Source organism: Equus przewalskii, chromosome 6, assembly GCF_037783145.1.
Source record: "Equus przewalskii isolate Varuska chromosome 6, EquPr2, whole genome shotgun sequence".
NCBI classification, from domain to species: Eukaryota; Metazoa; Chordata; class Mammalia; order Perissodactyla; family Equidae; genus Equus; species Equus przewalskii.
In genome coordinates, this window is record NC_091836.1 from 70,980,168 (window position 1) to 71,003,479 (window position 23,312).

The 23,312-nt window shown below is 37.7% G+C and overlaps 1 protein-coding gene across 9 annotated transcripts in view; it reads left to right on the top strand.

Moving 5' to 3' along the window:
- Nucleotides 1-23,312, top strand: part of FCHSD2 (FCH and double SH3 domains 2) — a 276,748-nt gene that overhangs the window by 242,483 nt on the left and 10,953 nt on the right. For all 9 annotated transcript variants that reach the window (XM_070625887.1, XM_070625891.1, XM_070625883.1 and 6 more), the window contains 2 exons: nucleotides 8,152-8,313; nucleotides 21,870-22,004. In XM_070625887.1, coding sequence (XP_070481988.1) covers nucleotides 8,152-8,313; nucleotides 21,870-22,004 — 297 coding nt within the window. The remainder of the gene's footprint in view (nucleotides 1-8,151; nucleotides 8,314-21,869; nucleotides 22,005-23,312) is intronic.

The window sequence follows — 23,312 nt, forward strand, 5'->3', positions numbered from 1 at the left end:
GTAATATAAATGGCCTGTGCTTTTCCAAGTGGTAGAGATTATATAGTGATTAATTAATTATTGTCTGGTTAATTTGGGAGCAAATTCACTAATTGATTGGTTTAACAGATACTTAATAAGCACCTGCTGTGTGCCAGATACTGATGAATACACTAGACATATAGTGATGAACAAACTATTGTTATATGATCTCTGTGACTGTGACAAGAATATTTGTACCAGATATGCTACTGTCTGCAGCCCCTGACTAGTTCAAGAATTGAAATGAGGCAATAGCTGCTTAAATTAAACTCTAATAACAATCTTCTTAGTCTGGTATTTGGGTATTTGAATTTTTTGAAATGCCTTTTGTCATACAGACACACACACATTCTTCATCTGACATGTGATACCTATTTTAAAGAAACCAAGAGTTTTAAAAGCCTTCTTCTTTGAAGCTTTACATGACTTATGTTGTTCCAGGACACAATTATTTTTCATATGTTTAAATTGCACTTTTTATTTGGGTTGAGGGCAGTCCTCTCTTTTTTTTTGGCAGTGAAATATTTAACACAAAGAAGAGAAAGTTAATGTAAGAAGTCAAAGATACCTAGAAATTTTTAATAACTCACGTTTGCTCTAAGGGCTGCAGGAGGAACTATGGACTATGTGATTCCTTCTCCAAGATGCTATGATCTGAATTGAATGTACATTTGAAAGCCAAAGTACATGATACCAAGTGGATTAATAAAACCAAAAAAAGTCAATGATTGTCTATATAAATACATTTTCCTAGATACATTTTCTCTTAAATTATCATCTCATAAAGTTCTGTTGTACACTAGGAATTCAAAATTACTACGTTATCCTTATATCTCAATGACTCAAAAATGGTAATACCCTTGCCATAATTCTAAAAGAGAAGTCTAAAACTTTCAGTTCCTTAAAATGTGAGGTCTTATTACTGCAAGGTTAATGAAATGCTAGAGTGAGCCTGCTATAAAAACAAAATTTCCAGTATATTATATCCAAATTTACATTACCTCAGGGCCTGTTATTGTGAGGTTTCCCTGTACTCTTATAATATATTGGCAGACCTCTTGACTAACTTCTTTCTTCAATTCCTCTTGTGAAAATTTTCAAACATACAGAAAAGACGAAGAGTAAATATGTATTTCCCAACATGCTAAATTCAACTCAGTATTTTGTAATACTGGATTTTGTGTTTATTTCTATTCTGTAAAGTGGAAGTTAACTCTAAGGCCTGAATGGAGTTAGTATTTTAGGCAAGAATACTTTATAGATGATGCTGTGTTTTTCATCACAGTATATTTTTATCAAGTTATCTCACTATTAAGGATGCTAAGAGTAGTCACTTAATTAAGTTCGTGCTGCCAGATCTTTCCACTGTTAAGGTTCTTTTTCTTTTTTTTTCCCATTGCAATTAGCAAGTACTAGTTACCTCCAATGGTGGAAAATGGGTATTTTTCTCTCTTTCTTAAGTATCATTATGATGTGATAGAACTTTAAAAATCAGATCTATTGAGGTATAATGTACATACAATAAAATGTAACCATTTCAAATAAACAATTTGATGAGCTTTGACAAATGCATACTCCTAAATATCCACTACCACAATCAAGATACAAAATATTTCTATCCTCCCAAAAAGTTCTCTTGTGACCAGGCAACAACTGATCTGCTTTCTGTTATGTAGCTTAGTTCAACTCCAACAACGTGAATATTAGGTCACTTGATACTGTCCTACACATCACGTACAAAAATCCTCCCACATGTTTTTTTATCCAGCCTTATTTTTTATCTTAATCTCAGTTTGATGAGTTAATATTACTATGTATTCAAGTTCACTGATATTTTCTTCTGTAGTGTATAATCTACTCTTAAGCCCATCCTGTGAATTTTTGTTTCAGTTATTATATTTTCAGCTCTGTAAGTTCTGTTTGATTCTTTATATCTTCCAGTTCACTCTCATTTATCTTGATGCTTTCCTTTAAATCCTTAAGTATATTTAGAATAGTGACTGTAAAGTCCTTGTCTACTCATTGCATCATATCTGTGACTTCTGGCTCTCTCTCCTGACTAATTTTTCCTTTGGTCGTGACTTATATTTTTCTGCTATTTAAATACCTAGTAATTTTTTGCTGAATACTAGAAATTGTGAACGTTTGGTTATAGAGTGTCTGGATTCTCCTTTCTTCTTTTAAAGACTGTTGAGTTTTGTTTTGGCAGCCAGGTCAATGAAAGATCAGTTTGATCTTTCTGAGGCTCGTTTTTCAGCTTTATTTGGGCTGGTTTGGATTAGCCTTTCCAGTAGGGCTGATTTAGCCCCATTACTGTTGCATTTCCTCTCTGCACTTTCTTCTTGTGCCGTGGTATCCAGCAGGCTTTCTCAGCTCCGCCTGGGTGGAACGGCAGCACCTTTCAGTCATGTACAAACTCTGGGAGTTTTTTGGTTCGTGGCTCCATGGTAGATGTCCTTTCCCCAGTAGTTATTCTTTGCTTCTCCTCATGGAGTCCCACCTTATGTATTCTCAATTTATTATGGATTTTTATTCATTTAGCAAATTTTAAATGACAGTTGAGCTTTTTAAGCCTCATATTGTCTAAATTTGGCCAGTGGGAGTCCTTCTTCTGTGTCCTTTTGACATTATTCCCATCAGTCTTAGAACACTTTCTTACTTTCTAGAAGAACAAGCTATCATAGGCTCACCTTGTTTTTTTCCCTGCCCAGACTTAGAATTAGCCATTTCTCCAAGGAACTCTCATGTCTTTTAATAGAGAATAGTATCTAGACACCAAGTTCTGGGCTGAGAAGGTGCTTATTGTTATGGGTGTCATTTATTTCTTGGCTCTTTCTTTATTGTTAGAGCTAGGAATTTTTTTTTAATCATAAGTTCATATTGATATTTCCAATTAAAACCAAAGTTAGAAGGATTTTATTAACCTTCATTGATTTTATATTTGTATCATTTTTCTGTTACATTGAAAACCTTGGTTCCTAATAATATCATATTTTATTTGCTTTATCCTGCACTATGTATTGAACAGTTTCAAAATTACAATACAAATATGATTAATAGTAAAGTAGTGAGTGAAATTTAAGATAGCTTTGCCATTGTCCTTGAATGTAGAATTTATCTCTACCAAGGATTTCTGCTTCTGGTAATAAGGGGCTAGCTTATATTGGGCTAATCCTCTTTTTGATAACAGTTATTAATCTGAGGTAAAAATATTCAAAATACCTACTTGATAGAACTAGAAAATGACCCAAAGCATATAAAACTAGAGAGGAATCGATCCTTGAAGGAATGGGACTATACTTGGCGACATTTACATTAAACAGCTCTTTGTGAGGGGCCACACAACTGTAATTCAAGCAGAGAGCCCCAGTTTTACTGGCTTGAGGATGGATGTCAGGGAGCCCTAATATTTGCAGATAAATAATCATCTAAATCCTTGGTCAAACCTGAATACACATGTGCAGCAGAAACTTCAGGGAGCTTGGCAGAAATTTCAGCTGTTGCTCACCACAGGGGAGCAACATTAATCATTAGAAAACTGAGTGATTATATTAATATCAAACAAAATAGGTTGCAGAACCTGAAATATTGAGAGATAATTCATAAGGATTAAAAAATAAGGTCACTTTATCAAGGAGACATAACAGTCCTAGATGTGTATGTAAGTAATAAATAGAGCTACAGAATACTTGAAGCAAAAACTGACTGAACTGAAAGAAGAAATGGACAAATCTACAATGGTAGTTGGAGGTTACAACATTTCTTTCAATAATTGATAGAACAAAGAGCTAGAAAGTCAGTAAGGATAGAGAAGACTTAAACAACACTATTAACCAACTTTACCTAATTGGTATTTATAGAACGGTCTGCCCCACAAGAGCAGAGTCCATGTTCTCTTAAAGAACATGTGGAATATTCAGCATGACCATATAGTGGACCATAAAGCAATGTCAGTAAGTTTAAAAGAACTGATATCATGCAGAGCATGTTCTCTGACCCACCAGAATTAAATTAAAAATCACTAACAGAAAGATACATGGAAAACCCCAGGTATTTGGAGATTAGATTATTCAAACGCAGTAATCTGTTACTGCCTTAAAAAAAAACACCCAACTTGATGGCGAAAACAACAACAATTTATTATCTCTCACTATTCTGAGTGTTGACTTTGCATTTCTTTTGCAGGTTTTGCCCAAGATTACTCAAGGAGATGCATTCAGCTAGAGGGTCTGCCTAGAGGGCTGGGCCTTTTTTCCATATGGTCTTTCATCCTCAATTAGGCTAACCTGGGCTGCCTCGGGTGGTGGAAGCACATTCCAAGAAGTCAAGTCCTTATACCACTTATCAAACCTCTGCTTGCATCAAATTGGCATATGTCCCATTGGCCAAAAGAAATCACATGAACAAACCCAGAATCAATGTGAGAGAGGACTACATGGACACCAGGAGGCATGATTCATTGGGGATAGCAATTTACCACAATTGATAGGACTTTGGTTAAATCATTTTTCTCATCTATAAAACAGACTTTATGGGGCCAGCCCGGTGGCGCAGTGGTTAAGTGCACACGTTCCGCTTTGGCGGTTTGGGGTTCGCCAGTTCAGATCCCGGGTGCGGACCTGGCATGGCTTGGCACGCCATGCTGTGGTGGGCGTCCCACATATAAAGTAGAGGAAGATGGGCACTGATGTTAGCTCAGGGCCAGTCTAATATAATCAAGTAGTATCTGGAATGCCATCAGATTACAGAGAGCTATGCTGTGCAAAATTTTAATCAGTTGGCAAATCATCAAAATTCATTTGAAAACACTGGAAAATTCTGCTTTTAAGCAGTTGTTAAAATATAAATAGTTGGAATGCTAAAGGAAAGATAGCAATATTTATTCTGGAACTGCAATCTAAAAATTGAAGTTTGCAAATACCGTGCTCATCAGTTGTTTGGTAAAGTACTGACAAAAATAAATCTTATGAAAACTAGATTACTTGTTTTTGAGAAAATAGACTATGCTAATATCTCTCCAACTCTCTTCCTCTCTCTCTTTTCTTTGTTTCTCTGTTTCAGCAGTTAAATGACTTACATTTATGATTTCCAGAAAAGGATTTGTTGGCTCACTCTTTTTTTTTTTTTAACATTTCATTGCCTGTATTAGTTTAAAATGCCTTCTAGAATGGTGCTGAGATAACTGGATGTCCACATGCAAAAAATGAAGTTGGACTCCTACCTCATACTGTATACAAAAATTAACTCAAAATGATCAAAACACCTAAATGTAACAGCTAAAGTAAAACTCTTACAAGAAACCAAAGGGATAAATCTTGGTGACCTTGGATTAATTTCTTAGATATGACAACAAAAGCCCAAGCAACAGTAGAAAAAAATAGATAAATTGGACTTCATCAAAATTAAAAATGCTTGTGCTTCAAAAGACACTATTAAGAAAATGAAAGACAACCAGCAAGATATGAAAAAATATTTGCAAATCTTGTACCTGATAAGGGACTTTTATCTAGAATATATAAAAACTCTTAAAAAGAACAATAAAAAGACAACCCAATTTAAAAATGGGCCAAGGATCTGAATAGACATTTCTCCAAAGAAGATATACAAATGATGAATAAGCACGTGAAAAGATGCTTGTCATCATTAGACATCAGGGAAATACAAATCAAAACCACAGTGAGATACCACTTAACACCCACTAGGTTGGCTAGAATCAAAAAGACATTCACAAGTGTTGACTAGGATGTGAAGATATGGTAACCCTTATACTCTGCCAGTGGGATTGTCAAATGGGACAGCTGCTTTGGAAAACAGTCGAGCATTTCCCCAAATGGTTAAACATAGCATTATTTTATGACCCAGCAATTCCAGTGCTGGATATACACCCAAGAGAAATGAAAATGCGTGTCTACACAAAAACTTATACACTAATGTTACAGCAACATAATTCATATTAGCTGAAAAGTTGAACCAACCCAAATGTCTGTCTATCAGCTGACAAATGGATAAATGAAATGTGGTGTATCCATACAGTAGAATGTTATCTGGCCATAAAGAGGAATGATATACTGATCATGTTACAACATAAATGAACCTTGAAAACATTGTGCTAAGTGAAACAAGCAGTCACGAAGACCACATATTGTATGATTCTATTTGTATTAAATGTTCAGAATAGGTAAATCTATAGATAGAGAAAGTAGATTAGTGGTTGTGTGAGGCTTCAGAGAATAAGGGATATGGGAGCAGTAGCTAAACGATATGGGGTTTCTTTTGGAGGTGGTTAAAATGTTCTAAAATTGACGGTGGTGATAGTTGCATATGTCTGTGAATGAATATAATATCAACCATTGAATTATACATTTTAAATGGTTGAATTTTATGGTATGTGAACTTTATCTCAATAAAGTTGTTATAAAAAAAGAAATTTTTAGAAAAATAAGTAGACTTTTGCAATACTGTTTACCAAATGGTATACCTCCAAGCCAGAAACTCAAATTACTTTATATGAAGATCTATATGATACCCAAAACCCTGAAATATACTTTAAAATGATTAAAATGGTGAATTTTATGTAATATGAGTTCTCAATTTTTTTAATCTATATGCTTAAAAAATCATAAATTCAGCAGTGAGAGCTCAGTGAAACAAGTCAGAGCTGAGATCCTTTTTGATACCAACTCCCCCAGCAGAGAATCCAGAGAGTGATCCAAATTGCATACCAGAAGAGCTCAGTGAGCACACTTATTTGTCCAAGAGTCCCAGAGAAGGCCGTCAAGTGAGGGTCCTCAAAGTTATCTCATTGGAACCTTCAAATGTTGAAGGAGGAGACCACCACTCTAATATGTGGAACAATGAAGTTCAATTTACTACTTTCTAAACAAAAGAGAATGGTACTTACAAAATACAACCTCTCTGAACAAAGCAGAACTAATATATAGGATTTTGAGAAGTGTGGATTTCTGGGATTGGCAGATTTTCAAAACTGGGAATATTTTAAAGATTGGCTCGCTTTTAGCTGTGGTGTACAGAGATTGGTGGACTGTCAGAAGCAGGAGTGGAAGCGGGACTACTGATGACTGCTGGAGTGAGGCTGTGGTTGATTGGCTGCCTTGCAGAAACATGGGCTGTCACTGATTGGCTGCCTTGCAGAAGCATGGCTGTCACTGATTAGCTACCTTGCAGAAGCATGGGGCTGTCACTGATTGGCTGCCTTGTAGAGGCGTGGCTATTGGAGCAAAGCAGCTACTGTTTGATTGGGACCCGGTTAAACTGGTTCTGTGGTTACTTGCTGATGGCTTGGAACAAGAGCCAAACAACAGGCGGTCTTTCCCTTTTCTTGAACTTGGAGAATAGGAGCTTTTTATTCTTAACCTCTACTATTTCTGACAGCTATATCATAATTTAATTTAAAATCTTTACTCACTGGGCAGTGAGGAGTTACGGTAGTTTTTAACCAGGAGAGTGAGGAGATCATTTGCAGACTTGTAAAAGATGGATTATAGAGGAGAAGAAAAAGTCCAGGAGGTGGTTACAAGGCTATTGAAAATACTAGATTTTAGGATGTTCTGAGGCATAGCTTTATTAAGAGGAAAAGAAGGCAGACTTTATGGCGCATTAATATCTTCCTCTTCCTAAATTATATTTGTCAAGCTTGTCAAGATGTAAGTGTGCCGTTTGCCTTCGTCAGCAGGCCCTCATTCCTGTTCCTTTGTTCCTTCCCCTCCCCACTTTCTCTCTCTCCAAGTGAAAAGTTAACATCTGTGCCAAAGAAGAATTGCTAGTGAATGTCAAGATTGTTCTAATTAATAAATGAGGAGGGCCAGCCCGTGGCCGAGTGGTTAAGTTCATGCACTCTGCTTCGGCAGCCCAGGGTTTCACGGGTTCCGATCCTGGGCGCAGATCTGGCACCACTCATCAAGCCATGCTGAGGCAGCATCCCACATAGCACAACTAAATGGACCCACAACTAAAAACATATACATCTATGTACTGGGGGGCTTTGGGGAGAAGAAGGAAAAGAGAAATCCTTTAAAAAAATTAATTAATTTTTAAAATGAGGAATAATTTAAACAATCAATTTGAGAAAAAAAATGCCTTGATTTCTGACCATTTTCTTGGTTTTCTTAGATAATTAAGTTGAAAGCTGAAGCCCGGCTGGACCTGCTAAAGCAGATTGGTGTTTCTGTGGACACGTGGCTAAAGAGTGCAATGAACCAAGTAATGGAAGAACTGGAAAATGAGCGGTGGGCCCGCCTTCCTGCAGTGACCAATAATGGCACTTTACACTCGGTAAGGTGTCTCTTCTTGGATATGATGGGCTGACTTTTACTGAAGGGTGCTATTCTCTTACTATGTAGGCAAACTTGATAGACAAAATTTAAAAGCAAAAATCATGGATCTTGCTACTGGATTGGGTTTTTCTTTCTTTAGCCTATCACTAATTGAGTCAAACTTAGTACAGAAAAAAAATAGTGCTTTTTTTTTTTATGTGCAGTGAAGAATGTATTACCACTAGTTGGCTTATCAGTGCTGATTTGCCAAACTCATTATCCCTATTCATGAAGTAGATATGCGTCTTGTCTGGAAGTAGCAGAATAAAAATTATAATTTAATATTTCTGAAGTTCTCAGAGGTCTTCTCTAGTGTAAATGAAAATTAACATCCAGAGAGTTGTAAACGATCTTAAAGAAGGGAAAGGAACACTCTTACTCTGTGACTTAGTCTGTTCAGTTCACAAGGGCTTTCACACTCTGCTCACAGTATCTTTCCTCAGGGAGACAGTGCAGGTATGGTCTTACAAACAAAGCCAGAACTCAAGCTTAAGTTTTCTTACTTCAAGTCCAGGGCTCTTTCCACTCTGATGTCATCCAGTTCAACCTTGATTTTTCATGTTGGAGATCTGAGTACCAGAAAAGCTCGGTGATTTGCCTGATATTACATAGATGGATCTGTGATGCCTAGCTGGTCAGACTAGAGTAATTCCTGCTGCTACCTCCCCACCCATTACTCTCTCTCATCCTTTTTCCTGTGGCATTTATTAGAATCTATACTTTTCTTCTTTGGGTTTTTTTATTGTCTATCTTCCTCTCTGGAATCTCATTTCCATGTCTGCCTGGTTCACTGCTCTACACAGCAAAGTGCCTGGTGCATAATAGGTACTTAATAAATACCTGTCGAAGTAATGGATGGATGGATGGATGGATAGATAGAATAGTGGCAAACTAAAAGCTAAAACCCTATAATCTCCCAACTTCCCACTATATCCATAGTACCTCTTCAGTTCTTGTGCCCTGCAGATAAAAGGCATCCTTGCTAGAGAAATGGACCAAAATTTAAGCACATTCCTGGAAATTTTGTCAGTTTTTTCAGCTAGCATTATGATTTCCTAATGGGAATACACTTGCACATTTAGAAAGGATTGTGTATGGGTTGCACTTTAAGGAAAAACAATCTGGGGGCCAGCCTGGTGGTGCAGCAGTTAAGTTTGCACGTTCCACTTCGGCAGCCGGGGGTTCACTGGTTCGGATCCCGGGTGTGGACATGGCAGCACTTGGCAAGCCATGCTGTGGCAGGCATCCCACATATAAAGTGGAGGAAGATGGGCACAGATGTTAGCTCAAGGCCAGTCTTCCTCAGCAAAAAGAAGAGGATTGGCAGCAGATGTTAGCTCAAGGCTAATCTTCCTCAAAAAAAGAAAACAGTCTATTGAAGGTTTGTTTTTATTTCGCTGTTAATGGGTAATTCAACTGGAGAAAATAAGCACACATCACCCCCTTGACTTTGGGGATAGAAGAGACTTGCCCTGTCTTCAATACAAGAAAATTACTCTGTGTCATGGAATATCTCTTCCTATTGCATCTTTTAAAAATCACAATTCCCATCTTCTTCAGGTTATTCTGTTATACAGAATTTATGTTAACAGCAAATTCCAGGCACAAACTTGGCTTTTGGCTTCTTCAGCAGCTCTGATGACAACCAGTCAAACCCATGATTTTCCTTGGACTGGCACCTTTTCTAACTAAATCAGCTGGGCAGGCACTTATTGCCTGACTGTGTACCTACTTCCTGGGAAATCAGAGATGAACAAGACTTGGTCTCTCTCCTCAAAGAGCTTACCAGCTAGTAGAACAGACAACTTTATAGATCTTCGTGATACATGGCAGTGCATGACTGGACAGCTGTGTGGCAAACTCAGAATTGTTTGCTCCTGACGCATCGACGCACCTTGGGAAAAGTCACTTCTCTCTGGGTTTCAGGGAGAAAGTTAGGTTAAATAATTCTAAGATCTCCTCCAACTCCAAAATCTCATGATTTTGTGAAATGCTATCAAAAGAGCTCAATATCAGCTAGAAAAAATAGGAAAGAAGTTTGCTCCCCGAAGGAAATGTCATTTGAGATAGTCCTTGAAGAATTTTAATGGGAGATAAAGGGCTTCTGAGTATGAAGGAAGGAAGCAAGGAAGATGTGGCCAGTACCGTGTGTGGCAGTGAGACGTGCAGTCTGGTAGTAAGGGTTGAATAAACTGGGTATTTGTGAGAACTGTCCAAAGATGTCAGCTCAGCTGGAAACATGTCACATCCTCTGTTAAGGCAGCATTTGCAGTCCCGTCTCATTCTCTTCCCTCTTGTCAGTCTTACGGAGCCTGTGTTTTCCCACTTTCAGCTGAGGGATATATTTTGGGGAAGCTCTACTAACAATATAAATAAAGGAGACATGTAGGCACAAAAAGCTTAATGAAGTCCCAATATTTATTTAACCTGCTTTTAAATGGCAGCGCTGAAATAATCTAGGAGGAGTTGTATCTCTTCACAGTGACAGCTGGCTGGCTAGGAGCATGAAGCAGAAATACACATTCTGGGACCAAATTATTTCTTCCAGTATAGATGCCAACAAAAACGTTAGTCATCAAGTTTAGAATTCCCTTCCATCTAGAAATATGGTTAATACTACCGTTAGACTTCAACAATGTAAAGTGCCTTATAGAAGATAAATGTTTTTAAAATATTTAGTCTATTTACCTTATAAAATAAGAAAGGAGCTATACTTACTTGGTTGTTAATTCTTTGCCTTCTGTATTATGCTGTGGTACAGAATATAGGATTGGGAATAAAAACAATCACAGAAAATAGCAACATTTCTTGAAAAGGAGAGCAGTCTACTGATATATAGTTATCCAGTTGATGGTTAACCAGAGCCTACACACAGCTTTCTATGATTGGGTTCCTGCCTGTGACCCAGACAGCCTTTCTGTCACTCATCCCTCCCTTCTCTTATTTTTCTGCCATCTCTTACTCAAAAACCCACACCCAGTTTACAACCTAATTTTGAAATTATATTAATTTTAAAATTAAAAAGCTATGTAACTAGATTACAAAAAATTTAGAAAGTACAATAGAAATGACCAGTAGCTCCATCCTTATAACACCACTGTTAGCAACTTGATGTATTTCCTTGCACTTTCTATTATTCTTTTTTTAACATATTTATCGTTCATAGAGTTAATTTTGTATATTTTTCCATCTAACATTCCATATTGCTGGGTGTTCTTCATAATCATCCTTTTCGTGTGTATATAATATTCCATCAGGAAGTTGTGCCATAATTCACTTAACTATTCCCTTATAGGTTCAATATTTAGATTGCCTCCAGATATTCTAAATAATACTCTGAAAAACATATGTGTACATATCTGTTTTCCATACTTGGGAGTTTTTCTATAATACTGATTTTTAGAAGTGGAATTACCGGCTCAAAAAATCTATAGTCCTTTGTTTGAGATTGGTTTATTTCTGTTCTTTCTCTTCTTTTTTCCCTAAGATTTTCAAACTATAGCTGACAGTGTTTCCATGACTTCCTTGTCTTCAGCCACTTCCCCCAACTACTATACAAAGGCATCCTGCCATCTGCTTTGTTGTGCAACCTCCCTGAGAGCACGAGCATTTTGCAGAGTTGCATAGCGATAAATTCTGACTCCACTCATTATGAAGACTTTGCTGAATAATGTGTTTGAAAAGCTAGGAGAGTAAATATTTTTAACCTTCAGAATGGTAGTTTGGTTCCTGTCTGCCTCAGGAATGTCTAATAGTCCTTGTGGTTAAATGGGCTTTGGTTTTGAAACATGAAAATTTATTTGTTGGTTTAAGTTAATCCCAAAGAAAGGAAACAGTGGATTTTTATAATGAGATAAACGTGAACTGTAGAAAATAAAAGAACACAACTGCAAAAATCTTCAGTCACTTTCATATTTAGGGTATTTCCAAATGAGCAGTGGTCTTTTTACTGGACTAAACCCCATACTCAAAATGCCACACTTTTAATGAAACTGACATTTCAGATTCCCAGTCAGATGAGTTTAATTCAGTTCAGTAAGCATGGACTGAGCCTGCATTGCTCGTGAGACCCTCTCCCACGTGCTGGGAGATACCAAGCTGAGTATGTCTCTTGAGTTTGTGGCCACAGATTGAGAGAACCAGTCTCACTGATGGCCAAGACCAAAGCTGGGCATTGAAAATATGTAGAGATTTTCACTTCTAAGAGAAGTATCTCCAGCTGTGTGGTATCCTTTGACTTTCTGCATAGCCATAATAACAAGTGCCTGACACAGATCCTTATACATAGTACATTTTCAAAAATTTAATCTGAACCTCAGGATAAGCAGTTTACTCCAGTTCTACAAGTAAGCTTAAAATACTACTAAAAGGAAGGAGATCACATTGATAAAGCATCTATTATGTACCAGCTACTACGTCAGGCACAGTCATACATTTCAGTTAATGATCACAACGATCCTGAATGTATTTACAGACAAGGAGATGGACTTGGAAGAATTAACTCTCTCACCCAAGGTCACACAGCTAGTAAGTGGAGAGAGCTAGGATTTGAACCCACATGTGTAAGCCCTGCTCTTCAGCAAACTCTCTTACTCTGTGGATGACCCTTCATTCCTCTAACTTTTATCATGATTCATTTTAATCGCTGAGCATTCCTTTCTTCCTTCTTTTTTTCTTAGCATCTGTTGAATCCTCATTGAATGTCATATTTTCAGTGTAATTACAGTCATGCATCGCTTAACAACAGGGACATTTCTGAGAAATGCGTCATTAGGTGATTTCATCATTGTGCGAACATCATAGAGTGTACTTACACAAACCAAGATGATATAGCCTACCACACACCTAGGTTATATGGTATTAATCTTATGGGACCACTGTTGTATATGCAGTTGGTTATTGACTGAAACATCGTTAGATAGCACACGACTGTAATGGTCTTGTAGTATCTGTAAGTACTACGTGACCAGTGGTCATTAACATTCCCAAACTTTATTGATATTTTTTAACAGCTTTACTGAGGTATAATTGACATATGATAGACTGCACGTTTAGATCTGATTCATTGTGACATATGTATACGCCAGTGAAACTCACACCACAATTAAGATGAGAAACATATCCATCACCCCCAAAAATTTCCTCATGCTCCTTTGTAATCCCTCGTTCCTGCCCCTCAATCAACCACTGATCTGCTTTCTGTCGCTGTAAATTAGTTTTCGTTTCCTAGAATTTTGCATAAACAGAACCATACAATATGTACTCTTTTTGTCTCGTCTTTCACTCAGCATGATTATTTTGAGGATCATCCGTGTTGTTGCATGTGTCAATAGTTCATTTCTTTTAAATACTGAGTAGTAGTCCATTGAATGGCTGTACCAGTTTATCCATTCGCCTGATGATGGGCATTTGGGTTGTTTTGGACTATTACAAGTAAAACTCCTAGGAACATGCTTTTCGGCTGGTTCATATAGAGAGTATGTTTACCAGTATAAGAAACTGCCAAATTATTTCCCAAAGTGGTTGTACCATTTCACATTTCCATCAGTAGCACACTAGTATTCCAGTTGTTCCACAGCCTTGCCAGCACTATCTGTATGGTCAGTCTTTTTAGTTTTAGACATTCTAATACACGTGTAATGCTGTATCATTGTAGTTTTAATCTACGTTTCCCTAATAATGTTGAACATCTTTTCATTCTATTGATCTTGCACATCCTTTGTCAGACTAACTCTTTCAGTTTTTTTTGTAAATTCGGTTTTTTAATTTCGATTTCCAATTGTTCATTGCTGGTATATAGAAATAAATAGATTTTTGTACACTGATCTTGCATCCTGCGACCTTGCTAAACTCATTTATTAGTTGTACTAGTTTTTTTGTAGATTTTCTATATAGACATGTCACCTACATGTAGGACAGTTTAACTTCTTCCTTTCCAATTCAGATGCCTTTTGTTTCCTTCTCTGCTTCCTTTTGTCCTCTTACTATAACAACTAGACTCTCCAGTACCATGCTGAATAGAAGTGTGAGGGCTGGCTGGCAGATGCCCTTGCCTTGTTCCCAAACTTAGGCAGAAAGGTGCCTGTCTTTCACCATTAAGTATCACGGTAACAGTAGGGTTTTTGTAGGTGCCCTTGATCATACTGAGGAAGTTTTCTCTATTTCTCTTTAGATTGCTGATGGGAATGGATGTTGGATCTTGTCAAATCTTTTTCTTTTTTTTTAAAGGAAGTTGGGCCTTTTTTTTAAAGATTTTATTTTTCCTTTTTTCTCCCCAAAGCCCCCTGGTACATAGTTGTGTATTTTTAGTTGTGGGTCCTTCCAGTTGTGGCATATGTGATGCCGCCTCAGCATGGCCTGATGAGCGGTGCCATGTCCGCGCCCAGGATCTGAACCAGCAGAACCCTGGGCCACCGAACTGGAGCGTGCGAACTTAACCACTCTGCCACGGGGCTGGCCCCTATTTTTCTTTTTAAGTCTGTTAATATGGAGAATTGCACTGGTGATTTTTCAAATGTTAAACTAACTTCATATTCCTGAAAAACTCCACCTGGATCATGATATATCATCCTTTTTATATATTGGTTGGAATTGATTTGTTAAAATGTTGATAGGCATTTTTGTATCTCTGTTCATGGCAGACACTAATCTACAATTTTCTTGTAATATTTTTGTCTGGATTTGGTATATTGCTTCTCTCAGAATAATTTGACAAGTATCTCCTCCCTTTCTACACAGTTTTCTGGAAGCTTGTGTAGAATTGTGTAGACTTTTTTCTTCCTTAAATGTTTGGTAGAATCTGCCAGAGCAGGCGCTGGCCCAGTGGTGCAGCGGTTAAGTTTACACGTTCCACTTTGGCAGCCCAGGGTTCACCGGTTCGGATCCTGGGTGCGCACCTATACACTGCTTGTCAAGCCGTGCTATGGTAGGCGTCCCACATATAAAGTAGAGGAAGATGGGCACAGATGTTAGCTCAGGGCCAGTCTTCCTCAGCAAAAAGCGGAGGATTGGCAGCAGATGTTAGCTCAGGGCTAATCTTCCTCAAAAAAAAAAAATTTTACCAGAGCAGTTATCTGAGCCTGGAGTTTTCTTTGTGGGAGTTTTGAAACAACAAACTCAATTTCTTTAGTGTTTATAGGGTTATTCAAGTTATTCTTCATGAGTTGACTTTGATCATTTGTGTCTCCTAACGAATTTGTCTATTCCATCTAAGCTGCCAGCTTTATTGACATGAAGTTGTTCATAATATGCCTTTATTATCCTTTGAGTACCTCGCAAATCTGTAGTGACATCACCTCTCTCATTCCTGATATTGGTTATATCTCCTTTCTTTTTTCCTGATCATTCTATTAGAGGCTTATCAATTTGATGGATCATCACAAAGAACAAGCTTCTGATTTCATTGATTTTTTTTCCCCTGTTGTTTTTGTATTTTATCGACTACTGCTCTGGTTTTTATTATTTCCTTCCTTCTGATTAATTTGGATTTAATTTTCTCTTTATTAATTTCTTAAGGTAGAAGCCGAAGTCGTTGGTTTAAGACTTTCCTTCTTTTCCAATATAAGCATTTGGTACTAAATATTTCTCTCTAAATATTGCATTAGCTCCATTGCACAAATTCTGATACATTGTGTTACCATTTTTATTCAGTTCAAAATATTTTCTAATTTGCCTTTTAATTTTTTCTTTGATTCCTGTGTTGTTTAGAAGTGTTATTGAGTTTCCAACTATTTGGGGATTTTACAGGTATATTTATATTTTTGACTTCTAATTTATTTCCAGTGTGGTCAAATAACATACTTGAATTCTTTTAAATTTACTGAGACTTGCTTTATTTTGTGGTAAGTGTTCCTTATGTACTGTTGTCAGGTGTTATATTCTAACAACGTCAATTAAGTCAAGTTGGTTCATAGCGGCTGTTCATTTCTTCTATATCCTTACTGATTTCTGAGTTCTTACCTGATGCCCTCTACCTTATGAGGTTTTCACTCTGTCAAGAGGAAACAGGAAGTCTTCCCAGACCTGTGTGAGTGCTGAGGATCATTCCCTCTCATCCTTTGAGTGGTTCTGTCCCTAGCTTCAGGTAGTTCTTCACATACATGTGCTGATCAGTACTCAGCAGGAGACTTGGGGGGACCCTCTGCAGATTTCCAGAGTTCTCTCTATGTATCTCTTTCTGCTGCAATACCCTGCCCTTTGAACTCTAGCCACTTTGGCCTTCCTAAATTCCCAGATCCATATCCTCAATTCAGGGAGACCACCGTCCTCTGCCTGGGTTCTCTTCCCCTGGAAACTTGTCTCAGGGGAAACTGTCTCAGCCTGGAAACTTTCTTCCAACACGAAGTTGGAGAAATTGCTTGTTTCCCATCAGTGAAGGATCACTGTCTTTCATTGCATCATGTCCAGTGTCTTAAAAACTCTTCTTTCGGGGCCGGCCCATGGCCAAGTGGTTAAGTTTGTGCACTCCGCTTTGGTGGCCCAGGGTTTCGCTGATTTGGATCCTGGGCGTGGACATGGCACCACTCGTCAGGCCATGCTGAGGCGGCGTCCTACATGCCACAACTAGAAGGACCCACAACTAAAATATACAACTATGTACTGAGGGGTTTTGGGGAGAAAAAGAAGGGGAAAAAAACTGTTCTTTCATCTATTTTGAGCAGTTTGTTAGTTATTTCTGGAAGGAACTTGTGTCTGGTCCCTGATACTCCATACTTCCTGGAAGCAGAAATCCACTTTGCTGATATTTTCAACTTCATCTTTTATAACTACTTGGGTTGTATTTGAAATGATGTTCACTGTCATCAGATCTCTGTCTAGATGGAATTCAGAGGTTCTGCTAGTCAGTTATAAGGAGCTGCCTTCCTCTGTTTTGGATATCACCAGATTCTTTATCTAGATTCTCTTTTCCTCATAAAAACAACAAAAGTAATGATTTATTAATGTATCAAGCATGTGTTAGGCGTTTAAATATATTACCTCATTTAATCCTTATGATAACCCTGTGAAGAGGTGATTATAAAGATGAGGTTGTTGAATTTGAGAATTTAAAAATTTGCCCACCGTCACACAACAAGTCATGGCATAGTCAGCGTTCAGACCCAAGTCGATCAGACCCAAGGACCCACTGCATTCCAGTTCATGACAGCACCATAAAGTCGGTGAAGCCCTTCGAGGTTGTTTTGCTGAGTACAAGAAGACAGCTACTAAAACCAACTCAAAAATATTCTTCTTATCTGCCCTGGCAGTAAGAGTAAGCATTTTATAACATCTAAAAAAGGACAAATATTAGTACAGCTAGAAAGAATAGTTTTGATTGAAGTTCTGTCAAGTGACAGGAAGTAAAAGGGATCAGAGAGCAGTTGTTGAGAAACAGAGGAAGAATGTGATTTTAGAAATGCTGGGTCAAGAAAACATTGTAACAATTAAGTTACAGGGGGTGAAAGAGGAAAAAGGAAGAAATTATTCTGAGATGACATATTTGGAAAGCTGCTAGAAGACTGCAAAAGCATATGGCAGTGACCCCTATTGCTGTGACAGCAACCTTTCATTCCTTTCCTTGAGAATCAAAAAATGAACTCAAAATAAAGGAGAAAGAAAGGAATGTTTAGTATCAACCAGCGTTGCCAAGATGAAACGTTTTGGATTGATTCCTAGTGGCAAAGTACAGTATATGTTAACATTCCTTATATATTTTTGGAAACATGTTCTACCCATATTGGCTTTAATTTTAGTTTTTATGGATGTATGGGTGTTTTGTTTTCTTGTAATGCTAACAGTTTTTTTAAGTGTCATAACCTTTACTAGAATATAAAAGCAATGTCTTCCAAGTAAACAGTCATGCGTCACTTAACAGGGCTGTTTTCTGAGAAAGGCATCCTTAGGTGATTTCGTCATTGTGTAAACATCATAGAGTGTACTTAGAAAACCTAGATGGCATAGCCTACTATACATCTAGGCTATATGGCACTAATCTTAAGGGACCACTGCCATATATGTGGTCTGTCGTTGACCAAAATGTCGTTAAGCAGCACATGACTGTATACGAATATGTTTAAAGTAAGTTTTATGGCAATTTCTAGTATGTGATCCTTTTATATGACACAATGCCCTGTTGGAAAACAATAGAATCATAAGCCTGAGATGATTTGAAAGGTCAAGATTTGAGTCTATTTTGTCATTGACCTGACTGACATGGATGAATTATTTGTAAGATGAGACACATTACCCCACTCAGCTGTGGAGAATGTTTAATAATAATTATAAATGAGAATATTACAGGGGCTTTGAAATGGAAGCAATAAATTTGACAGGAAATATTTGCTATTTGTTCTTTTGAAACACCCCCCCACACACACACAGTTCTCTAGATTTTATTTAGGGAAATAGCAGTTAAAAGAAGAGTCGATTTTAAAACGTTAGTGATAATTACTCAAGGGAAATCATTTTAATTCATTAAAAAGTAGAACTTAGGGGCCAGCCCTGTGGCCGAGTGGTTAAGTTCATGCACTCCACTTGGGCAGCCCAGGGTTTCACTGGTTCGGATCCTGGGCGTGGACATGGCATCTCTTGTCAGGCCACACTGAGGCCGCGTCCCACATGCCAAAACTAGAAGGACCCACAACTAAAATTTACAACTATGTACTGGGGGGATTTGGGGAGAAAAAAGCAGGGGGAAAAAAAGGTAGAACTTAATACTATAGGCAGCCTCTACTATTTGACTCACTGAATCCCGGGAAATCTCTGACCTTCTCCAGTCGCCTCTTCCATATCCACAGGCCCCTGTGCACTTAGCATTTAATTGTGGTAGTTTCCACTCTGGACATGACCTTCTACAAAGCAGGCACAGTGTCCTGCGTTTTGTATCTAAGAGCCTAGCAAAGTGTTCAACATACGGTAGGTATTTGGTATTTAAATTAATCGTGCTACTGTGAGGCCCAATTCTGACTGTCTGTTCCTTGTATCCTTAATGTGTAAACATTGGTGCCTTTGTATGTTTGAACATAGAAAGAAGTAGCCAAATAAGTGCTCTTATATAGCTAGAAACAGAAATCTCTGAGCCTATTTTGTTTCTTCTTTATTGGATTTTTAGTTTAAAAAGTAAAACATAGCTTATTTTAATAGTTCAGGTAGTACAGAGGTATGTAAAAAGCAAGTCAGTGATCTCCTCTGTTCTCCAGGCTTTATCTTTCTTTTTCTGCCTCCTCCTGTCAGATATTTATGCTCGTATAAATACTCAACACCATTTTAATTAATATATGCCTTTTAACTATGGAGAGTAATATACATTGAAATTGGGTTAAAAAATTATTTTCCTTGGGGCTGGCCCCGTGGCCGAGTGGTTAAGTTCGCGCGCTCCGCTGCAGGCGGCCCAGTGTTTCGTTAGTTCGAATCCTGGGCGCGGACATGGCACTGCTCATCAGACCACGCTGAGGCAGCGTCCCACATGCCACAACTAGAAGAACCCACAACGAAGAATACACAACTATGTACCGGGGGGCTTTGGGGAGAAAAAGGAAAAAATAAAATCTTTTTTAAAAAAAAAAAAATTATTTTCCTTGTCCTACATTTCAAAAAGGACTGTACTCTTCTTTGTGACAAAATATATGTAACATAAAATCTACCATTTAAACCATTTTTAACTATACAGTTCAGTGGCATTAAGTCCATTCACATTGTTGTGCAACCATCACCACCATCCATCTCCAGAACTCCTTCCATCTTGCAAAAGTAAAACTCTGTACCCATTGAACAATCGCTCCCCAATCCTTAACCCCTAATCCCTGACAACCAACATTGCACTGTCTCCATGAACGTGACTGCTTAGGGACCTCATAAAAGTTGAATCACACGGTATTTATCTTTTTGTGACTGGATTATTTCACTTAACATTAATGTCCTCAAGGTTCACCCAGATTGTAGCATGTGTCGGAATCTATTTCCTTTTTAAGGCTGAATAATACTCTATTGTACGTGTATACCACATTTTGTTCATCCATTCCTCTGTCAGCAGACACTCAGGTTGCTCCTACCATTTGGCTGTTGTGAATAAGGCTGCTATGAACACTGGTGTACTAATATCTGTTCCTGCCCCATCTTTCAGTTCTTCTGGGTATATACCTGGAATTGGAATCACTGGATCATATGGAATTCTATGTTAAATTTTTTGAGGAACCGCCGTACCGGTTTCCACAGTGACTGCACCATTTTACGTTCCTACCACCAGCACACGAGTGTTCCATCTTCTCCACATCCTCACCAACACTCGTTATTTCCTGGTTTTTTGATAATAGCCATTCTAATGAGTATCTCGTTGTGGTTTTGATTTGCATTTCCCTACTGATGGTGATGTTGAACATCATTTCATATGCTTATTGGCCATTTGTATATCTTCTCTGGAGAAATATTTTGCCTATTTTTGAATTGGGTTTTTTGTTATTGTTGCATTTTAGGCATTCTTTATATATTCTGAATATTAATCCCTTATCAGATATATGATTTGCAAATATTTTATCCCATTCTGTGGATTGTCTTTTCACTCTGTTGTCCTTTGATGCACAAAAGTTTTTAATTTGATGAAGTCCAGTTTATCTATTCTTTTATTGCCTATACTTTTGGTGTCATACCCGAGAAATCATTGCCAAATCCAATGTCATAAACTTTTCCCTGATGTTTTCTTCTAAGAGTTTTATAATTTTAGCTCTTATGTTTAGGTCTTCAATCCATTTGAGCTAATTTTTATAAGATAAAGGCCTAACTTCACGCTTTTATATGTAGATATCCAGTTTTCCCAGTACCATTTATTGAAAAGACTGTCCTTTCCCTGTTGAATGGTCTTGGGGCCTTTATCGAAAATCATTTAACCATATAACGAGAGTTTGTTTGTGGACTTTCTGTTCCCTAACTCATTTTTATTAGGTGTTATTTATCTGTAGTACAGACACATCATAGTTTGTTCAAACTTCCTCAGTTGATGGACGTACAGGTTGTGTCCAGGCTTTTGCCACTACCAGCAATGTTACAGTAAACATCCTAGAATTATAGTCTTACGTCCTGGTGCTTTTATTTCTCCATTCTGGATTCACAGAAGTGTAATTGCTAGATCAAGTGGTATGTTTAGTTTTTAATTTCAGTAGGCGGTTTTTTTTTTATAAAGGATGTATCAATTTACGTTTCTCCCTGCCGTAGATGAGAGCCTGTTTCTCCACATCCTTGGTAGCATTTAGAAATCTGTTTAATGTTTCCCAATATGATCAGTTTAAAATGGTAAGAGGTGTTTATTATTCAGTATTTAACAGTGAAAAGTGAAAGGATAGTAATATTTCTTATATATTAGAAAAACATTTTACTCTTGGTTTTAAAAAGAAAAATATCTCTGTCCTTTCATGACATGAAAAATGCAAATGCAGTTGAATAAGTAAATTAACATTTTGAAACAATCAGATTTTAAGTGTGTTTTTCTGCTTTCAACCATGTTCTTAGTAAGCAAGCTAGTCAAAGGCTTCTAATTTTTCCTAGCTGAATGCAGACACCGAAAGAGAAGAAGGAGAAGAGTTTGAAGACAACATGGATGTTTTTGATGACAGCAGTTCCAGCCCTTCTGGCACCTTAAGAAATTATCCACTCACCTGCAAAGTTGTTTATTCCTACAAGGTTTGTATTTCTCTAACATATTGCTCATATTAAATTGTGAAACTCTGAAGATACACGTAACTGTATCAACTCAGCCTCTCAGACTGGGCTTAACATAAAATCGATGTCTAGTTAGTATTAGAGGCAACGTAACATAATGATGAAGGGTCTAGGCTCTAGCGTCAGAATCAGACTGTCTGGGTTAAAATCCTGTCTCTGCCACTTAGGAGCTATCTGACCACACTGGTCCCTTAGTCTCTGTGAGCCTCAGTTTTCTTACTTATGGGGATAATATTATTGAGCTAGTTTGAAGATTAAATGAGATAACACTTCTATAGCAAAGCACTTACAGTGCCTGGCATCCTGTACATTTTCAGTAAATAGAACTTTTACCCTTATCAGTTGCCTGCTTGCCTTAAGATCCTCCATTAGGATGACCTTTAAAACTGATATTGCAAGAAAATTGTTTTACAGAGCAGTTTTTTTAAACTTTACCTTTCCTAATATTAATATAACCACCTCTTATTTCCATGTTAAGCAGGGACCTGGATAAATAGATGGCAGCATTCCCAAACCTGATTTGGTATAATAGTTCTTAATCTCTCTCGCCCTTACCCTGCTTTCACAATAACTTTTTACTCATGTGAAGTAAACTGAGTTTTAATTCCCTGGTTCCTCTCTTTGTCTCAGTCCACTCAGCCAGTCCATCAGCCAGTCCTATTGAGTCCACCTCCAAACATATTCTGAATCCACTCGCTTTTCACCAGCTTGGTCTAGGCCATTGCTTTGACTACTGTAAAGGAAAAGGCTATAATTGGTATCCCTTCTTCATACTTGCCTTCCAACAGTCCATTTTCCACTCTGCAGCCAGAATTATCTTTAACACGTAAAGGAGATAATTTTATTGCCCTGCCTAAAACCCTTCATAAGCTTTCCATCGCACAGGGAAAAACATTTGCTAGAGTCTATAATGTGCAGATTGATCTGGCCCCTGCCAGTCTCCCTAGCTTCATGTCAGACCATTCCGCCACCCACTGTCTACACAGTAGCCCATCTGGCTGCCTTTCAGTCTCAGAAGCACCAGGCTTTTTCCTGACTTGACAGCTTTGCACTTCCTGCTCCCTCCACCTAGAACTGTCTTTTCCTAAATCTTGGTTAGCTGCCCACTGCTCTTCATTGAGGCTCAACTCAAATAGCACCTCCTCAGGTCTCCCTGACTGACTCGTCAGTCACTACTCTGTCCCACTGCCCTTTTGCCCTCTTTGTTTTTTTTTTTTTTTTTTTTACTATATAGCACTTATCACCAGTCAAATTTAATCTTACTTGTTT